General features: G+C 45.3%; 1 protein-coding gene across 1 annotated transcript in view; it reads right to left on the bottom strand.

Moving 5' to 3' along the window:
* The window catches only part of LOC115094361 (gamma-aminobutyric acid receptor subunit gamma-4-like), a 643,570-nt gene that overhangs the window by 492,969 nt on the left and 128,476 nt on the right, over nucleotides 1-22,125 (bottom strand). The window contains exon 3 of the mRNA XM_029607335.1: nucleotides 9,164-9,231. Coding sequence (XP_029463195.1) covers nucleotides 9,164-9,231 — 68 coding nt within the window. The remainder of the gene's footprint in view (nucleotides 1-9,163; nucleotides 9,232-22,125) is intronic.

Consider the following 22,125-nt stretch of genomic DNA (forward strand, 5'->3'; position numbering starts at 1 on the left):
CGGTCGCAGATGGCTGCGACCGTGTTTACTTACTTACACAACAATACGCTTGCATGTACCGCAGAGGAACTTACGGTCAGCCAACAAAGGATTGTTAACAGTACCTACAATCAAATCGGCAAAACTGTCAAGTTCGTGAAAGAGCAATATCTATAGCAGGTCCAAAACTGTGGAACTCTCTGCCTAAAGAAATTAGATTGCAAGCCGATATAAAAAAATTTAAGGCAGATCTTAAAACGTGGCTGTTTAAATGTGCCTACTTAGAAACACAGTGACAGCAGAATATGGTTTTACCACAGCACATTCTTATTTTGTATTTTATTGTTTTTATCTTCCTGCCTTTTAATTAATTTAAAGTTTATTTTAGTATTTATGATTATTGATGCTTCACTGATTATTAAGTATTTTATATTATTTGTTTATGCATTGTATTTTCTTACTTTAATTTATTGTTCACCGTTATGATGGTTTTACTGAAATGAAGGTATAAAAATAAACAAACCTTAAACCTTCCTTCACCACTCTCCTGCCCGCCCCGGGTCTGCTCGTGGCGCAGGGCAGTTTCCACCGCCGCATTCCCCAAGGCTCCTCATTGCGGCCTGGACGCCGCCATCACCCACGTCGACTTTGGGCCTTCCTAGGCGCACTCGTGCACCACCGGGCCCTCCTTTTAAGCCTCTTTGGCGGGAACCTTAGGGGCATCCCTGATTGATGATGTCATCAGACCTGGGTGCTTAAACTGTATCTTTGCCCCCAGCTAGCCGACTTGGCAATAAGTTCCATACGTCTCTACAAGCTCCTGCCTTTGTGTTCCTGTGGCTATGCTATCGGACTCCATGGACTTGGACTCTGTCTGGTACCTGCTTGTCTCCTGGCCTCCCCTGCCCCTCGGGTTGGACCTGCGCCTCCTGGAGTCCTACCCTGCAAGTCTCCCCACTCCTTGGGGCTGTCCCTGGAACAGTTCTGCCACTTGGGAGTTCTACCTCAGTGCTTCCCCGCTCCTCGAGGCTGTGCCTATGTGCTACTCAGGAGACTGTCAGTACTTCCCCGCTCCTTGGGGCAGTGCTCTTGTGCTACACTGCGACTGTCCGCGCTTTCCCGCTCCTCAGGGTCACGCCTACATGACATACTGAGACTGCCAGCACTCCTTTGCTCCTCAGGGCAGTGCTTCCATGCTACTCAGAGCTTCCAGCTCCTCGGGGTTGTGCATACGTCATCAGTGGAGACCTGACTCGGGCTCTCCTGCTCCACAGGTTGGCCTACGTCATTACATCAGCACCTCCTATGCTGCGCAGCTCCGACCCTCAGGGCTGCCTATCTGGAATACCTCCTGCATTGTCAGTCTCGCGCCTCCTGCTCTGCGGCCTGTCTTGCCCCTTCCCCTTCGTGATCTCTGCCCAGGTATTATCTCCAGCTTGTCTCCCTACTGGGGTAGTTCTCCTGGCTCCTTGGGACCTCTCCATAGCCTCACCCAGAGCTCCCCGCTGTGCCTGACCTCGCCTCCCGACGGTGTGGACCTGTGGGGCTCCTCCCCACAGGTAGTAACAACTGCCATCTCGGGCCAAGGGTCCACATACCCACAAACATTATTTTTCTTTTTTTGTTTTTGTTTTCCTTATCTCTTCTGCCAATGTTTCCTTATGTGTCTATTTTTTGGACTATGAGGGAAGTATAGGTTATTATTATGGTAAAACATAGATTACTATGTATTGGTTATGTTACTTCTTTTCCATTTTTCTGCATTGTTTCTGAAAAAATGCAATGAAGAATATATATTTTTTTTAAAAGTATATCATAATGCCTTTGTATAGATCCATGGTGCGATGATACCTTGAGTATTGTGTGTAGTTCTGGTTGCCCCATCTCAAAAAAGGCATAGCAGTCATAGTCAAGCTGGCCTTAAATACATCAAAAACAGAGCTCCTTTTCATCTCCCCAGCTCGCCTTAACCCACCTCCCTCAGTGCACCCCTTCCCTTTCTCCCAACATGTCAGAGATTTAGGCATCACTCTCGATAACCATCTCAGTTTTCAAAAACACATCAACAACATGACCAAAGACTGTTTTTACAAACTGCAGGTACTAAAGAAAGTAAGACCTTTACTACACCATAATGACTTCCAAACAGTCCTCCAAGCCACCCTTTTCACGAAGATCGACTACTGCAACTCTCTTCTCTTAGGCCTCCCAGCAACCTCAATCAAACCACTCCAAATGCTGCAAAATGCGGCAGCGAGAATTCTAACTCACGCAGATCAGACCACATCACTCTGATCCTCAAAGACCTCCATTGGCTCCCGATCCCATCCATAATCCTCCATAAGAGCCTTACAATTATCCACAAAACCTTGCACAACCAAAACATTCATTGGCTTAATGACTCCCTCCAATACCACACCTCCAATAGACCCTCCAAAACCGCTTACAAAGGATCCTTAGCCACTCCTGCTCACAATCTCTTCCAACTCATATCCACCAAAAAACTTGCACTATCCTTAGCGGGACCAACATTATGGAACTCTATGCCATCTGAACTCTGCCAGGAACACTTCTCTACCACTTTCAAAAAAAAAGCTAAAGACCTGGCTGTTTGAACAAGCCTACACTTGAATTATCTCCCTCCTTCTAACTCCTCCTCCCAAAATCTACAAGCAATTGTAATATAGTTATTGTTCTCTCTCTTGAAAAATCCTCTCCTAGGTCACTTGACCCTTTATTTTCTCCTACTCTCCCAAGTTCATCTATATCCCTGTTACATGTAACTTTATCTTTCCCTCTCGGTTCAAATATTACTCCCCTGTTACCTGTAAACCGATGTGATATGTCTATGAACGTTGGTATATAAAAGTTTTAAAATAAATAAATAAATAAATAGAAAAGGTATAGAGAACGGCAACAAAATTGATAAAGGGGATGGAAAAGCTCCCTCTTGGAAAAAGGCCAAACAGATTAGGGCTCTTTAGCTTGGAAAAGTGACAACTGAGAGGGGATGTGATTAAGATTTCTAAAATCATGAGTGGGATGGAACAGATAAATAGAGATAGAGGATAACTTTCTTACAATTGTGCGTGGCAGCATATGCATGTGTATTATGACCACACACATATTTTCTATGGTATTTTATAATATCCACATTTGATATGTGTACATTTCATAAAATACATGTAGTTCGACCACACAACACATGCGTGTAGGAAGGCTTACGTATAAATACATGCAATGTATTGAAACCACATATATAAAAGGATTGAATGCCCATACTTTACCCACTTATTTTAAATATGATGCATTTATTTTATGTGTGTGAATATGTGATATATGTGCTTATATTTTACAAGTGAAAATAAATGAGGACTTATTCGCTAAGTCCCGATTTATACACCTAAGTCAACCAATTTTAAAACATGCGCGTGTACATGAAATTAACCAGGCTACAAATTACTCTGCCAGTTCACCCAGTCCTTTTCTAAGTTATCAAGACTGCCCTGCATTCAGCCCGAACTTCCGTCCACCTAGACCTCACACTCTGTCAGTCCCTCACATGTTTAATATCATTTACACCAGATAATTAGCAGGTGTGAAAATATGCAGGTAATTTAGGAAATGTACACGTGTCTTTTAAAATAACAACATATGCATGTAGCTGTTGCTTCCGCCCCAGTATGCCCTTTGACCACCCCTTTCTTACACACATATATATGTGCATGTGAAAGTACACATAAGCATGCATTTTTTACTTTTATAAAATGCGAGTAGAGAATACGTATGGTTTATTTAACCTTTCAAATAACAGTAGGACTAGGGGACACTCCATTAAACTCGTAATTGGCAGATTAAAACAAATAGTAGAAATAATTTTTTTCACTCAATGTACAATCAAGCTTTGGAATCTGTTGCTGGATGATGTGATAAAGGCAATTAACATAGACCAGGATTCATCATTCTTCGCAGAATGATGAATCCTGTGAAAACGGGGGGTGGGGTGGCGAAGGGGAGGCAGGCCTTTGCACCACGGCGATACGATTTCGGGGGCCGCGGTGTGCCAACTGCTGCACTGAATAGCTTCGTAATCACGGTCCCCTGCATCATTAATTAGACACAGAACTTAAAGACTTATTCAACAACCACAGTCTAGTTCGATATCCAAACGGATAGAAACATTTTTGTCCAGATACCAAAATTTGATAATATTGAAAAACAATCTTATGTAACCCACAAGTTGTCAGCTGGACTGACCACTATCATAAACAAAATGCTGGGTTTGATGCATCTTTACATTCTATAGGGCAAATTTATTAAGTTTATTAAATTATATTTCAACATACAATTTTAATGCACTTTTGTTGCTACTGGTATCTACTAAACTGAAGTAAGCCGAGTATTGCAGTTTAATGAGTAATACATTACAGTATGCATTCCCGGAGTCAGGGACGCATGGATGTTACCAATGGCAGTTTGCATGCTCCCCACTGCAGGGACACATTCTCAGCCTCCCCTGGCCACAAATGATAAAATGTTGTTCTGAGTTTGATCCCCCCCCCCACCACCACCACCACCACCAGCAGAGATAAAGCACATCCCACATCCCACCCAAGCTCTCTTCATAAGTACAATATCCTTCCTAAGTAACCTCACCCTAGCTCCTAAACCTGCATCCATCCCAACCATTTGAAAAATGCCCCCACTTCTCCTGACCCCCTTCTCCCATTCCACCAACCCCCTCCCTTACCTCAAGGAGCTTCCAGGTCAGTAATGGGGCAAGAGTGTCACCTCCTCTCTCCTGGATTGATGGCACCATCATTAAAATGATTTCTATTGACCTGAGGTTCCCTTTTATTCATGCAGGGCAGGACTGACTGGGGATTACTCCTGACCTATTTTGAACCTGGAGGCTCTTTGAGAAATGAGAGGGTACAGGTCAGAGGGAGTAGGGTGCACTTGTTTTGATTGTCGGGTGGGAAGCAGAGATAGAGGGGGGGGGGGGGGTATTGTTCTGGGATGAAAATCTGGGTGGGGAGCTGTGCTCTGTGTGTGTGTGTGTGTGTGTGTGTGTGTGTGTGTGTGTGTGAGTGGGTGTTTTATGGAGGGGGATGGGTGCTTTAACTTTGCTGGAGGACCAAAGTTAGGTCTAGCTGCCTTATTTTACCATTTGTGGCCCAGGTTCCCTGCAGCCAGGAACATACAGATATTACTGCTGTTGATAAAGCTGATGCATTCCCAGATGTGGGAGTACATACTTCATATTCATTACAGTCTGTAATACTCCGCTTACCACAGTTTGGTAAAGGCCACAGTAAATAATGTGTGTTAAAAACATGAAAATGCACTTTAGTAAATAGGCCCTGTAATGCATTCTTAAATATGACTAATCTGTATATTTAAATACTGTTCAGCATTTACAAACAGTAGGTGTACAGTTAATTTTGGTAAAAGAAAGGCATCAGTTAATTGAGTTCAGCCTTTGCTATGCCACCCACATTTGGAAAATTATGTCTTTATAATGATAAAGACAAAGAACCATGCTTAATTTCAGCCGATACTTCCCAAATAAAAATGTTATTTCTCACCGTAAGATGGTGATCACAGAATACTTCTAGACCAGTGTCATGAATCAAGGCTCTCACCGCACTTACTCAGCCTGTCGAGCAGCGGAGGAGCTGGCCCCAGCCAATGCCGCCAAGAGCAGCCCACCCAGTCAACACCACAATCATCCTGGCCCCTCCAGCAGCTGCTCTAGGCACATGCATGGCGTGCTTTTTTGGGGCTGTGGTGAGAATTCTCTTGCGGTGCTAGGAGATGATGTCAGCGACTCCCCCTTCATAAGGCTGCTCCAGATGCCACACAGACACCTCAGCAGCAAGGTCTCCTGATGTCCTTGTTGTCCCAGTGCATGTTGCTACTTTCTCTCTTATATTCTTGTCTTGTCTTTTCCTTGCTTGTTCCTGCCTTCCTTGTCTGTCTGTGACTGGTCCTTCCCTGTCAGTTCCATGTCTGTCATCTGATCCCTCTGTTGTCTGTCTTGTTCCTTGTTCCCTCAGCCTGATTTTCTGGTTTCGACTCTGTCTTGGATTGGACTCCACCTGACTGCTGCCTGGACTTGACCCCTTACTCAGAACTGACCTTGCTGTCTGCTACCTGCCCCGATCTCTGACCCGCCCTACTGACCACTGCCTGCCTCAACCCACACTCTAGGGACCCTCCTAGAATTCAAGGGCTCAACCTGTGGGGAACAGGGCTGGCATAGGCAAAGTTCAAGTCCATCCCGTCACAGGGCATCTCCTGCAGTGATGGCCCCTCAGTAACAAGGGTCCACAATTCAAACAGTGACTACAACCAGCACCAAAAAGTCATATAGATTGGCAAAACTGTGCAATGAGTCATGCTGAATTGTCTTTAGTTCTAGTCAGTTTAAATGCCATTATGCCATAGTAAAGCTGGCATGAAAGCTTAAGATATATTTTTAAGCAATGTGTGATTGCTAAATCAATAAGAATTTCACTAAATATGAACTCCCAGAATAATTATTAATCTATAGATCTTCATCTAACTTTAGATTTAAAATGACAGTCAACATGGCTAGAATCTTCTCAATTAACAGTCGCTTCCTCTGAATAAATGTAAACTATCTTCCTTCTAGTCTTAAGCTACCAATTTATGTAAGAAAGCCAACAGTCAGCTTCTTTCCTCCAAGGAGACCATGTCCAAAAGAGACAACTCTTCCTAGATTAGGGTCTAACTATGTTTTATTCATAGTTTTACTTTTTAAATTTTGTAGCATTTTTGTTTTTGAGGTATGAAACCCAAACTTCTGCAACATACCCAATATATGATCTACCAAGGAGCATGTACAATGGTAGAATTATTTCCCTCCACATATACACAGCTCCCTGCTTAATATACGCCAGAATATGCTTAGTTCTGGAAGCAAAAACCCAGTGTTTCCCAACCATATCCTGGAGGCACATTTATTTAGTTAGGTTTTCAGGATTGCCATAATGAATATGCATGAGAAGGATTTGAATGCAATGGAGACCCAATGCTTGCAAATCTCTTGCATGCATATTCCTTACATGTTGCGCGCCCCGTCCACATCCGGCCCGTGCACGGGCCTGCTCACCTCGCTATCTCCTCTGCAGGTCACGGGTTGGCCTCCCCAGTGGCAGCCACAAGCTCCTCTAGGCCTCGGCGTCCCACAGCGGCGGTCGCCGGGCCTTCCACTGCGCACCAGGCCTCACACCGGAGGTCGGCATCTCCAGTGGTGTCGGCCACGCCCCTATACGCTCGTGCGCATGGAGCGCCCGGCCTCTTGTAGGGCCAGGGGTGGGTCCTAGCTCCGCGGCACGCCCTGATTGATGGAACGATATAAGGAAGTCCCTGCCTGCACTTCCTTACCTTGGCAATCGGGTCGGTAATGTAAGTGTACTAGTTTGCCTCAGCGTTCACAGTCTTGTTCCAGCCTTGTTCCAGGATCCTACTGTTCCAGCCTTGGTCCAACGTCCTTCTGTTCCTGCATCTGTCTGTCCATCCTTCCAGGTAATACCCTCGGACTGTCTCTCTGGTACTGACCTCGGCCTGTTCCTTGACCTCCCTGTCTGCTGCCTACATCCTGCCTGCCTTGTGACTTCGTCTGACCTCCGGAACCTGACCTCTGCCTCGTTGACTACTCCTCGGACTGACCCTTGGATTCTGACCCTCGGATACCATTGACCACTTCTCCTTATTCTGGCTCTGTCCCTTGCCTTGTCATCGTCTATGCTGTTTGGGCCTTCCTTGCCTCTCCAGGCCAACAGCATGAAGACTGACCGTGCTCCCTTGCTGATCGTGGGCACGCCTCTCTACTACCTCTCTGGAGACCCTGCGAGGCCCACCTAAGTCCAAGCGACCTGGGTCCCTATGGGCTCCACCCGGGGGGACCTCGGGCTTCCAGTGGTGAAGCTCATCCTAGCCTCTGTCTCCTCCTGTGCTCCGCCCCTGGGGGCAGGTGCTTCCTGGTCCCTACCAGGAAGCCGTTCTCCACTGCTCCAGGACAAGGGTCCACCTTCAAGCGCAACATTACAGATATCCTGAAAACCAGACTGTTTAGGTATGCTTCCAGTAGAGGATTAAGCATTCATTTTTAACTGATTACCTATTATGGCAAATAAATTCCTTCCCTAATTTTCCCAGTGAATTGATTTGGGTAAACCCAGATAATGTGGATGATGTGGATGGGTTGCTAACTCATGAAAATGTATTTTTACTTCCAGATTTGTTTTGCAAAAACACATTTTACCATTGTCATTTATTGCATCGTTAGATTTACTATGCTGATTGTCCCTATCTAGTCTACACAGTAGTGCAGCCTCACAGAACCTGAGCCAATGGCATTGGAAACAAGTCCTATTGCTCATGATGTTTTTACTGAAATGAAATTATCTTTATTGATATTCTATTTTGGGATTTTTTTTTTACTATCAGTAACTGACAGCTGGTAACTCTGCTTCCATATTTGGTGCTCTGATTTTCTCTAGCCCATAACAATGCCTAACCAACATCTTACAAGAAGGAAGGATGTAGTGGTGCATTTCGAAATAATCTACTCCTTTGAATTCCACAATATCTAAATAATGTAGAACATCAAAATTCAACTCAACCTCATCTCCATGTCCATAACTTCCTTTTAAGAGATTTATTCACTTTCTCTGAATCATTTGCTCCTATATACTTCAAAAAACATCATTATTCATACTAAATCACATGAGCATCATTTTAATGATGAAGTTTCATCTTTATGCCCTGAGACCTCATAAAATCATTCTCATTAATACATCAGAATATTAGAAGGCTTGCAAGCTGGTTAACTAAGGGGTTTTTTTTGCCTACAGTTTAGTAACTGAGCATATTTATAGCATGAATAATAGTATGATAGCTTACCATGCAGTAATATAAATGTATAATTCTACCATCCCTCAAGATGTAATTTACAACACTACAATGCACAAATATCATTCATATCACACTAAAGATTACATTTTGCCTGAAAAAAATGTTTAAGGACTTCATTTGTTTACATTACCATATTCAGTTTATTTTTAACAATCTCCCCATAATTTGAAATTCTTTTCCCTCAACACCATCTTCCTACTCTTATCGAGAGGCCCCTATGTAGAATTTTGGTACTTACCATATGAATGACAGAAACTGGGCCAATGCTGTTTACATAGATATCCACATCTATGAATGTTGGTTTTACTAGAAAGAAGCAGAAAATAAAACAGCAATAATCAGATACTGAGGAAAACGTATACAGTATTAAACAAGAGGAAGGACAAAGTTCAGTGGCATCTGAATCCAATTCTTGATACTTCCAAAAAGGTAATAGTTGTTAGAATCAGTTGTGATTACATTTGGGCATTATTTCCCCCCCATTTTCTGACTAAAGAAAGGGGATCCATTTCATCCTGTGGGAATAAAATATTCTGTTATTTAATATAATTCCTCTACTTGGCAAACAACTTCACCATTATCATCACTACAGAAATTAGCACTACAATCACTATTGTCACCATCATCAGAGCCCATTTCATAATAACTGCTACTATCATTTCATCATCTCCATCACAATTGCAACAACCATTTTTATCCATTGCCTGTATCATCACTATCAAAAATACCTTTTTCGTTGTCATATTTACCTCACTCAGAATACTGTTGTCATTATCATCTACATGACAATCATCCTCACTACCATCACCCTAACTCTCTCATCACCTCTACCCCCAAATACCATCGACAGCATATATGGAGGAATGTTACCATATTTTTGTATTATCAACATTACTCCTTGCTTTTTCTTCTCTTCACATTTAAGTTTCTTTGCTGGCCAAGTTCTGAAGTTAAGCCAACTCTATGTTCAACCCCTCACTGGGAAATTGTGCTAGCAGGAGCCATCTCTGAAATGCATAGTCAGATTTACTTCTGTGGAGGCCTAAGCACATTATCTTCATGAAACAGATGAACTAAAGTAGACAGATGACATGTAAATAACCTTAATGATTGTGAGTATCATTAATAATGGAGGGCCTGCTTTGAACCTGCTTCTTCAAAAAGTCACATATTTTTAAATCCTCCCTAAGTTCTCTTACTTGGCTGACTTTTCAACTAAACGTATATCAAATGCCAATCAGAAGAATATTAGTTCCAAGCAGAATCTATTCTTCACTTAACTAGGAGAAAGATATATCAGGTAAACTTTGATTTAGGGAATGGAGTCAAATCTGTCAAAGTTAATTTGTCCATTGTTAATTCAAATGATGAAAGCAGAACAGAGCAAAGTGGTGGCTTGACATAGAGCCCTGCAGGTAATACAAATCTTGTTTTAGCATTTCACAATTTTAAGGGAAGTAGAGTTAGATATATAGTAGAACCACTTCAAGAATTCCAGTTTGCAAATGTCACCATATGTGGAGAGAAATGTTTCTAGATAAGAAGGTACAGTAAACTTGTAGCATTCAGAACTAAGGTTTGGAAAGTAACTTATGAGAATTCAATAACAAATTTTATTGGAATAATTCAGAAACTGAATCAGCCCCGTGCTCCTGACCATTATGGGGTGAATTTTCAATGATTTGTGAGTGAAAACTTAGTCTATATGTTCCAGCATCTGTTCCTGTTCCTGTTCCTGCCTCGAGCTCCGGTTCCCACCTTCTGCTCCTTTTCCTGCTCCTGGCTTCTCACCCTTGTTCCTTCTTCCCTCAGACAGACCTCCCTGGCTTAGGACTTTGGATCGGACTTCACCTTGCTTGCTCGCCGCCTGCCCAGGGCTTTGGATTGGACTTCTTCCTGCCTGGCCACAGCCGTCCCTTGGATCTCACTTCCTATACTACGTTGGAGCTTCTACACAGGAGCCACCTAAGAACAGCCGGCCCCAGTACCCAAGGGCTCAACCTGCGGGGAATGGGGTTGGTAGTTGTAAAGCCCCAGCCTCACCCCCTGATGTTGGGAACCTGTGGTAGGTCTTCCTCCCAGGTTGTGTCAATCCCAACTCAGGCTAGGGGTCCACGGTCCACGTCGAGGTCCCAACAGTTTGCCAAGTCCATGGACCCAGCAGAGGCTTCAGCCTTGCAGGCCATACCAGGCCTGGCTTAAAAACTCTTGGAGCAGCAGAAAGTATTGGAGTCCCTCACCTCGGCAGTGGAATGCCTTAGCCAACGTCTGGATTCCACCATTCACCCGGGTGCATCGGCATCTGCTGTAATGGGGTCCCCTCCCCTCCCCCCCCCCGCCGACTGCACAGTCAGTGCTGCCCCTTCCGGCACCACCTCATTTCGCTGGGGATCCTCAACTCTGCCGTGGCTTCTTGAACAAATGCCATATGCACTTTTGTCTCCAGGCCATGCTCTTTCCGGATGATGTTACCAAGACAACTTATATACTCTCCCTCTTGGACGTTAAGGCCCTAGCTTGGGCATCTCCTCTCTTGGAGCGAGCTGATCCAGTGTTGCAAGTCTTGCAGAGCTTTCTCTTGCTTTTCCACACCGTCTTTGATGATCCCGGGAGGCAGTCTATCTCTAGTACCTCCTTGTTCCACCTACGTCAAGGGTCTCATTCCCTAACGGACTTTGTCATCGAGTTTCGCACCCTGACATCAGAACTTCATTAGGGTTGTTTACACTCAATCTTTTTGGATGTTTTAGCTGACCGAATTAAGGATGAGTTGGCAGCCCGAGAGCTGCCCCCATTGCTGGATGGCCTCATAGATCTGGACAGGCGGCTAGATCGCCGACTTCAGGAGCTATCCCAGGAGTTACTTGCTCCCAAGAAACTTCCTCTATCTACTCGAGTTCCTCAGCACTCACCCTCTCCCAAACAGACCGCTAACCCAGCCAAAGTTGCCTCCGAAGAACCCATGCAACTGAGTCGTGGCCGATTGATCTCCAAGGAGCACCTCTGGCGTCATCGTTCTGACTGTGCTTATACTGCGGTAAGGCTGGGCACCTCCTGGCTCAATGCCCGGTATGCCCGGGAAACGCACAGGCCTAGGTCATGTTGGGGGACTACTCCTGGGCCTGACAACTCCTGATCCCCCTCTCACACTTCCAGTCTCTCTCAAGGTGGACGGGCAAGAATTCCACACTCTGACCTTGGAGGACTCCAGGTCAGGAGGCAATTTCCTCCTCAAACAGCTTGTCCAACACATCCGGATTCCCACTTGCCTCACCCCGGTACCTCTTGTACTCTCCTCCATTTCTGGGGAGCCCCTACTGGGCAAGGTTTCCCAAACCACCGTCCCGTTCGTTCTCTGCACCAGTGCTCTGCATGAAGAGACCATAACCTTCCACGTCATCGACTGCTCCATTCATCCGGTGGTACTCGGTCTGCCCTGGTTAAGGAAACATTCTCCACAATTTGACTGGGCATCCTTGCTACTCTCACAGTGGGGTACCGCCTGTCATGCCTCGTGTCTAAAATTACCTACGACGCATCGCTGTCTCTCTACGGTGCTCCTCCCTGCCGGGCTACCACCCTTTTATGCCCCCTACGTGGAAGTCTTTTCCAAGCAAGGAGTGGATACCCTGCCTCCGCATCACCCGTTTGACTGTGCCATCAACCTCCTGCCTAATACAGAATCCACCGGGATCGTGTCTACCCACTATTCCTTGCAGAGACTAGGGCCATGACCAACTATGTACAAGAAATTTAGCCAAGGATTCATCCGGGCAGGCTTCTTTTTTGTGGCCAAAAAGGACAGTTCACTCCATCCCTATATTGATTACAGGGGTCTGAACGCCATCACAATGAAAGACTGTTATCCCCTGCCTCTCATTTTTGAGTTATTTGATCGCCTACAGGGAGTCCGGATCTTCTCCAAACTTGACCTGCGGGGAGCCTATAACCTTATTCACATCCGAGAGAGCGACGAGTGGAAAACGGCCTTTAATACTCGCGATGGGCACTATGAGTACTTAGTCATGCCATTCAGACTCTGCAATGCCCCGGCTATTTTCCATAATATGATGAATGGCGATGGAGAAGGTACAGAGAAGGGCAACCAAAATGATAAAGGGGATGGAACAGCTTCCCTATGAGGAAAGGCTGAAGAGATTAGGGCTGTTCAGCTTGGAGAAGAGACGGCTGAGGGGGGATATGATAGAGGTCTTTAAGATCATGAGAGGTCTTGAACGAGTAGATATGACTCGGTTATTTATACTTTCGAATAATAGAAGGACTAGGGGGCATTCCATGAAGTTAGCAAGTAGCACATTTAAGACTAATCGTAGAAAATTCTTTTTCATTCAACGCACAATAAAGCTCTGGAATTTGTTGCCAGAGGATGTGGTTAGTGCAGTTAGTGTAGCTGGGTTCAAAAAAGGTTTGGATAAGTTCTTGGAGGAGAAGTCCATTAATGGCTATTAATCAATTTTACTTAGGGAATAGCCACTGCTATTAATTGCATCAGTAGCATGGGATCTTCTTAGTGTTTGGGTAATTGCCAGGTTCTTGTGGCCTGGTTTTGGCCTCTGTTGGAAACAGGATGCTGGGCTTGATGGACCCTTGGTTTGACCCAGCATGGCAATTTCTTATGTTATGTTCCACAACCTGTTATACAAGTGTGTTGTCATCTATTTGGCCAACATTTTAGTCTTCTCCAGGAATTTCCAAACCTATCACCAGGACGTTGACCGAGTGCGTCAACATCTTCAAGACCACCGGCTCTTCGCCAAACTCGAGACGTGCTCTTCCGAGAAGGAAAGCCTACCCTTCCTAGGGTATATAGACACCCAGCATGGATTCCACATGGACCCAGAAAAGCTTAAGAGCATCCAGGAATGGCCACAGCTGACAGGTCTACAGGCTGTTCAGCGATTTCTTGGATTCACTAATTATTATCGAGCTTTTATCCATAACTACTCCAAACTCATAGCCCTGATTACTGCCCTGAACCGCAAGGGCACAATGCCTAAACAGTGGCCTCCAGAAGCCGTAACTGCCTTTCAATGTCTAAAGACTGCTTTCCTCCATGAACCTTGCCTCTGGCATCCTGATCCGCTGTGCCCCTTTGTGCTCGAAGTCGACGCCTCTTCCGAAGGAGTAGGGGCGGTATTAAGCCAACATTCTCCTACCGGCTCTCCATGTTCCTTCTTTTCTAGACAATTTTTGTCCGCTGAATGGAGCTATGGAATTGGCGACAAAGAGCTTCTGGTGATCAAGCTCGCCTTCGAGGAATGGTGTCCCTGGTTGGAGGGATCCCAATGCCCCATCATGTATACAAAGACCATAAGAATTTACAGTACCTTCATCAAGCCCAGCGGGTTGAACCCTCGCCAGGCCCGTTGGGTGCTCTTTTTTACCCACTTTAATTTCATCATGTGCTATTGCCCAGCACTAAGAATTTCAAAGCGGATGCCCTCTCTCGTGCTTTCACTCCTGAAGACGTTGCCAAACCTCCTTGTCATATCATAGATCCAGCGTGATTCCTTCTGTCGGCCACCATCACCATGCCTTTAGGGAAAACTGTGGTTCCTCGCAGACTTCGCAGCAAAATCCTGCAATGGGCCCACGACTCTCGCACCGTGAGGCACCCTGGACGAGCCTGCACCCTTGCCACTGTCCTACAATTCTATTGGTGGCCCACGGTCAGGACAGATGTTCATGACTACGTAGACTCCTGTCAAGTCTGCGCTCAGCAAAAACCCCTGTTGGGTCCAGCCTGGGGTCTATTACAACCCTTACCAGCTCCCGTGGAACCATGGTCACATATTGCCATGGACTTCATTGTAGACTTTCCACCTTCCAAAGGCAAGACCGTCATCTGGATAGTGGTGGACTGCTTCTCTAAGATGGCGCACTTCATCACTCTGCCTGGTCTTCCCTCTGCTCAGCAGCTGGCGCGGCTCTTTGTACATGTCTTCCGGCTTCATGGTCTCCTGAAATATATAGTCTCTGACCGAGGAACCCAATTTACAGCCTGCTATTGGAAGGCTTCTGCAAGAAATTTGATATCTCCATGGATTTTATGACTCGTACTACCCGCAAGCCAACAGTCAAGTGGAGAGGACTAACTGGACCCTGAAGCAGTTGCTCTGCAGCTATGTCAGCCTACAGCAAAATGACTGGGCCTCCCTGCTCCCTTGGGCAGAATTTGCATTGAACTATTTCTTCTCCTCCACCAATTCCTTGTCTTTCCTGCTGGTCTATGGGCGGCAGCCTCTCCCTCCGCTGCCTTTACCTTTAAGAGTACCCTCTCCCACTGCCCAGTTAATGGCGTGTGAATTGTACCATCTTTGGGAATACACTCAGCTTCTTCTACAGAAGGCCAGTCAGAGAGCCAAGAAAACCACTGATGCCCACCGAAGACCTGCTCCACACTTCAGAACCAGCAAAAGGGTCTGGCTCAGCACCAAATATATCCACCTGAAACTCCCGTCCATGCGCTGGCACCTTGCTATATCGGTCCTTTTCCCGTGCTCTGTCAACTGGGACCCGTCACCTACCAGCTATATCTACCTCCATCCCTGAGGATCCACAATTCCTTTCACTCTTCCCTTTTGAAGCCTCTGGTGCTATCTTGGCCGTCACAATCTCCTCCCAAGCTTCAACCTTTAACAGCTATAGAAGAGGCCATCTACCAGGTCCGCTCCATCCTGGATATAAGAAAAAGAGGTCAAAGATGGGAATACGTATTATCCTGGGATGGCTTTGGCCAGGAAGAGAATTTGTGGGAACCGGCCGCCACCATACTAAATAAGAACCTGCTTAAACAATTTCATCACTCCCATCCTGGGAAGCCTAAACCCCCGGGGAGGAGCCCTAGAGGAGGGGGTACTGATGCACTCACTGACCGCCCCAGACCAGCTCCTTACGTTCCCTGACGCTGTGTTACCAGGCTGCCACTCTCCGGCCCCTCTCCGATGCCTCTCAGCTGCTCTGCTTTTATCTCCCCTGCGCCGGGCCTTCCCCAACGCACAGAATGCCAGCGGCTTCTCGGCCTGCTGGGCCTTTTTCCTATGCATGCGCGTGCACGCGCAGCCATTACCTCGATTTAAAGGGCCAATGGCAGGAAATATTTGCGAGCCCCGCTGGATGATGTCACTAGTCCTGACCTACTGTAGGCCTGTTTCTGCAGGACTCCCACAGCAACGAGTCTCCTGCCTCTCTAGTGGTGGTTCCCAGCGCTTCTTCTGCCCAGTACCTGCCTTCTGTTCCAGCACCCATTCCTGTTCCTGCCTCCAGCTCCGGTTCCTGTTTTCTGCTCCTGTTCCTGCTCCTGGCTTCTCACCCTTGTTCCTTCTTCCCTTGGACGGACCTCCCTGGCTTAGGACTTTGGATCGGACCTCACCTTGCTTGCACGCCGTCTGCCCAGGATTTCGGATTGGACTTCACCTTGCTTGTTCACCGCCTGCCCAGGACTTCGGATCGGACTTCTTCCTGCCTGGCCACAGCCGTCCCTTGGATATCACTTCCAATACTACGTCGGAGCTTCTACACAGGGGCCAGCTAAGACCAGCCGGCCCCGGTACCCAAGGGCTCAACCTGCGGGAAATGGGGTTGGTAGTGGTAAATGTTCCAGCTGACCCCTGTCTTCCTCTAGCCTCGCCTCCTGACATTGGGAACCTGTGGTAAGTCTTCCCCCCGGGTTGCATCAATCCCAACTCAGGCTAGGGGTCCACAGTCCACATCGAGGTCCCAACAGGAACAAATGGAGCTAATTTCCATTTAAGAAGCTAACCAGTTCTCAGATACAACAAGGGTCTGTCTACTATATAGTGCAATCCCTTTAAAAAATGCTGAATTCCTACCACAGAGCACAGGAAGATCATAAAAATATTTATTAATTTCTGATATCCTCATTTCAATTTTAGGCATGCTTGCTTATGAGGAAATGTTGCTTTCCAGCAGACCACAGTCCTCAGTGCATAGCTTTATGGCAATTATTAATGTACATGGTAATTAAGAATTAAGTGCTGTAAAACAAAGTTGGACCTATTTTGGGCATAGTGCTGGCAGTTATAAATTGCAGGCAATCAAAGTTTTCCAGCAATTTTTAACTGTTGCCTCTGTTGAAGATACTAATTCATGTTTGATTGATCATCCCCTTAAATTTTTCCACAAGTTCAACTAAAAACAATGTATTGCATGAAGGGGCTCGTCCTGGAGGAAGAAGTATAAAATGTATTCCTGGCTTGTTTCTGTTCCTGATTTGAAACAATTAATCTTACTGGGGGCAATTCTAAAACTGTATTGGAACAAATTCCAGAGGTAACCCTAGCATGCAGATTTAGCACCAGTTTTCAAAAAGAAAGTGCACACACGCCGTTTGTTGGTTTTGTTTTTTTTCATTGAAAATAACACATAGATCTGAAAATGCAATCTACATGTGTTATTTTTTCCCCTGAGCTAAACATACCCCCAGGAACATCTTCACTTAATTCAGCTAAAAGTGCACGCATTACAGAGGAAGATACTTTTCAGTTCATTGTGGATGAAACAGTTTCAGACAGCCAATTTATGTGCATACATTTCTCTTTATTTACAGAAATGGCTTTGAAAATTGCCCTCAATAAGTCTGGAAAATTACTGCCAACAAGTCAGGTGAAAATGAACTGGCTTCTAGGGATGTGAATCGTGTCCTCGATCGTCTTAACGATCGATTTCGGCTGGGAGGGGGAGGGAATCGTATTGTTGCCGTTTGGGGGGGGTAAAATATCGTGAAAAATCGTGAAAAATCTAAAAATCTAAAAATCGCAAAACCGGCACATTAAAACCCCCCTAAAACCCACCCCCGACCCTTTAAATTAAATCCCCCACCCTCCCGAACCCCCCCAAATGAGTTAAATAACCTGCGGGTCCAGCGGCGGTCCGGAACGGCAGCGGTCCGGAACGGGCTCCTGCTCCTGAATCTTGTTGTCTTCAGCCGGCGCCATTTTCCAAAATGGCGCCGAAAAATGGCGGCAGCCATAGACGAACACGATTGGACGGCAGGAGGTCCTTCCGGACCCCCGCTGGACTTTTGGCAAGTCTCGTGGGGGTCAGGAGGCCCCCCACAAGCTGGCCAAAAGTTCCTGGATGTCCAGCGGGGGTCAGGGAGCGATTTCCCGCCGCGAATCATTTTCGTACGGAAAATGGCGCCGGCAGGAGATCGACTGCAGGAGGTCGTTCAGCGAGGGTTCCGGCGCACGATTCTAACGATTTATAACGATAAATCGTTAGAATCTCTATTGTATTGTGTTCCATAACGGTTTAAGACGATATTAAAATTATCGGACGATAATTTTAATCGTCCTAAAACGATTCACATCCCTACTGGCTTCAGCTACAATGCATGGGCCTCATTTGTCACAAAATGTAGCCATAGCCATGGAGATCTCATTGTTAATAAGAACATAAGAATTGCCATACTGGGTCAGACCAAGGGTCCATCAAGCCCATCATCCTGTTTCAAACAATGGCCAATCCAAGTCACAAGTAGCTGGCAAGTACCCAAACATTAAATAAATCTCAAGCTACTATTGCTTCTTAATTAATAGCAGTTTATGGGTTTTTCCTCTAGGAACTTATCCAAACCTTGTAGCATAAACATTCACAAGATGCTAGTCGAACTGTCTTACAACTTCCCTAGAGTGAAGTATTTATTTCTTTTTAAAGAGAGTGTCAGCAGTAATCTTTAAAACAGACTTGGCCTATAAAATGCACATAATCATATCACCCTATTAATATGCTATGGATTCCAGTGACGACAGTAGGATCAGTGGTATCTTTTAAAGTTGGGGTAAGAAATTAGGATAATAAGTATCACCTGATTAATAAAATATGTCTACTAGACATAGAGCCTTCTCTATAGCTGGACCAAAAGAATGGAACTCTATCCCAGGATACCTAAGTTCCATCAAAGATTCCAAAAATTTCAAAAAAGAACTAAAAACATGGTTGTTTAGACAATCATACACAGAATGATATGATCTATATTTACCAATTTCAACCTTCATCCTGAACCCTAATACTTCTGTGCAATAAGTTTATGCAAAATTTTTTATGCAAAGTTTATGCAAAATTAAACCTATATGTTAACATTCTAACACGTTATACTCTGCTCTTGCTGAGATGTTATATATATATTTTGCTCTTTGTATTGTATTAAACCCAGTTACACTAACTGCTTTAACCACATCCTCTGGCAATGAATTCCAGAGCTTAACTATGTACTGAATGAAAAATTATTTTATTCAATTTGTTTTAAATGAGTACCTTGCTAAGTTTATGGAGTGCCCCCTAGTATTTCTATTATCTGAGAGAGTAAATAACCAATTTATATTAACTTGTTCAAGTCCTTTCATGATTTGTTAGACCTCTATCATATCCCCCCTCAGTCGTCTCTTTTCCAAACTGAACAGCCCTAACTTCTTTAGCCTTTCCTCATGGGGAGCCATTCCATGCCCCTTATATTTGGTCGCCCTTCTCTGCATTTTCTCCAGTGCAACTACATCTTTTTTTAGATGCGGCAACCAGAACTGCACACAGTATTCAAGATGCGGTCTCACCATGGAGCGATACAGAGGTTTTATGACATCTAATGTTTTATTTGCCATTTCCTTCCTAATAATTCCTAATACTCTTTTTGCTTTTTTGACTACCACAGCACACTGAGCCGACAATTTCAATGTATTATCCACTATGATGCCTAGATCTCTTTCCTGGGTGGCAGCTCCTAATATGGAACCTAACTTCGTATAACTACAGCATGGGTTATTTTTCCCTATATGAATCACCTTGCCCTTGTCCACATTAAATTTCAACTGCCATTTGGATGTCCAATCTTCCAGTCTCACAAGGTCCTCCTCCAATTTATCACAATACTTTGGTGTTTTAACTACTATGAATAATTTTGTTTCGTCTGCAAATGTGATTACCTCACTCATTGTATTCCTTTCTAGATCGTTTATAAATATATTGAAAAGTAGGGATGTGAATCATTTTTTGACGATTTAAAATATCGTCCGATGTATTTTAAATCGTCAAAAATCGTTAGAGCCGCGATACAATAACAATTCCCCCGATTTATCGTCAAAAAATCGTAAATCGGGGGGAGGGCGGGAAAACCGACACACTAAAACAACCCTAAAACCCACCCCGACCCTTTAAAATAAATCCCCCACCCTCCCGAACCCCCCCAAAATGCCTTAAATTACCTGGGAGGAAGGGTCCCGGTGTGATCTTTTACTCTCGGACCTCCGGTGCTTGTAGAAATGGCGCCGGCGCTACCTTTGGTTTTTCCATACGGAAAAACGATTTGCGGCAGGAGATCGCTCCCGGACCCCCGCTGGACCCCCAGGGACTTTTGGCCAGCTTGGGGGGGCCTCCTGACCCCCACAAGACTTGCCAAAAGTCCAGCGGGGGTCCGGAACGACCTCCTGCAGTCGAATCGTGTTGTCTACGGCCGGTGCCATTTTGCGCAAAATGGCGCCGGCCGTAGACAACACGATTCGACTGCAGGAGGTCGTTCCGGACCCCCGCTGGACTTTTGGCAAGTCTTGTGGGGGTCAGGAGGCCCCCCCAAGCTGGCCAAAAGTCCCTGGGGGTCCAGCGGGGGTCCAGGAGCGATCTCCTGCCGCGAATCGTTTTTCCGTATGGAAAATGGCGCCGGTCATACGCCGTATGGCCGGCGCCATTTTCCGTATGGAAAAATGATTCGCATGCAGGAAGTCGTTCCCGGACCCCCGCTGGACTTTTGGCAAGTCTTGTGGGGGTCAGGAGGCCCCCCCAAGCTGGCCAAAAGTTCCTGGGGGTCCAGCAGGGGTCCGGGAGCGATCTCCTACGCTCCTGACCTCGGGGGACAAAAAACAAAATGGCGCCGGCACTACCTTTGACCTGTCATATGACAAGGCAAAGGTAGCGCCGGCGCCATTTCTACAAGCACCGGAGGTCCGAGAGTAAAAGATCACAACGGGACCCTTCCTCTGGACCCCAGGTAATTTAAGGCATTTTGGGGGGGTTCGGGAGGGTGGGGGATTTATTTTAAAGGGTCGGGGTGGGTTTTAGGGTTGTTTTAGTGTGCCGGTTTTCCCGCCCTCCCCCCCACTGGACCCCAGGTAATTTAAGGCATTTGGGGGGGGGTTCGGGAGGGTGGGGGATTTATTTTAAAGGGTCGGGTGGGTTTTAGGGATGTTTTAGTGTGCCGGTTTTCGATTTACATGATTTTCACGATTTTCACGATATTTAAAAAACCCAAACGGCGACGATCCGATTCCCTCCCCCTCCCAGCCGAAATCGATCGTTAAGACGATCGATCACACGATTCACATCTCTATTGAAAAGTACCGGTCCATGTACAGATCCCTGAGTCACTCCACTGTTTACCCTTTTCCACTGAGAAAATTGACCATTTAATCCTACTCTCTCATAATGGAGAAATTGCAAACAGTAGCATACCTAAAGTGTTTGGCACCCAGGGCTGATACTTCCTTTGGCACCCCCAAATATTATTTCAAAATTTAAGCATATAGAAGTATATATAAGATTTGCAAGTAGACTTGTAAATAATACACTAAGGACTGTACTGTCATAAACAAATTGGAACCAAGAAAAATGCAGGATATTAATGATTCAGTGACAGGTATTACTGCATTTGTTTTATACAAAAAGCACAGGAAATCCAGTCTCAATACTCAGCCTATTCCCAGGACTCAAATAGCAACAGCACTGCCCACTGCAAATATTACTACAGGACCTAGAAGACCACTACACCTTGTACTGAAAACAGAACAAGCTGGACTGCTATAGGCTCCTACACAGAAACTATATACTAGCAGAATCCCTCAGCTTGGGCACATGCACAGAATATAAAAAGACCACAAACAATATCTATTTATTTTAGATTTGTATATTCCACTTTTGGTACAAATATTAATCTATCCCCAGAGGGCTTACAATTAATTTGGTAGCTGAGGCAAGAGAGTTAAATTACTTGGCTTGCTCAAGGTCACCAGGAACAATAGTGGGATCTGAATGCTGGTTTCCATGGTTTACAGCCCACTGCTCTATTCACTAGGCTACCCCTCCACTCATACCCATAATAGTAAATCTATACTAATAAAAAAAATAAATATTTTAAAATAGCTGATGAATAGAACATCCAGTAATTAACTCATA

The sequence above is a fragment of the Rhinatrema bivittatum genome, chromosome 6, assembly GCF_901001135.1.
Source record: "Rhinatrema bivittatum chromosome 6, aRhiBiv1.1, whole genome shotgun sequence".
NCBI lineage: Eukaryota > Metazoa > Chordata > Amphibia > Gymnophiona > Rhinatrematidae > Rhinatrema > Rhinatrema bivittatum.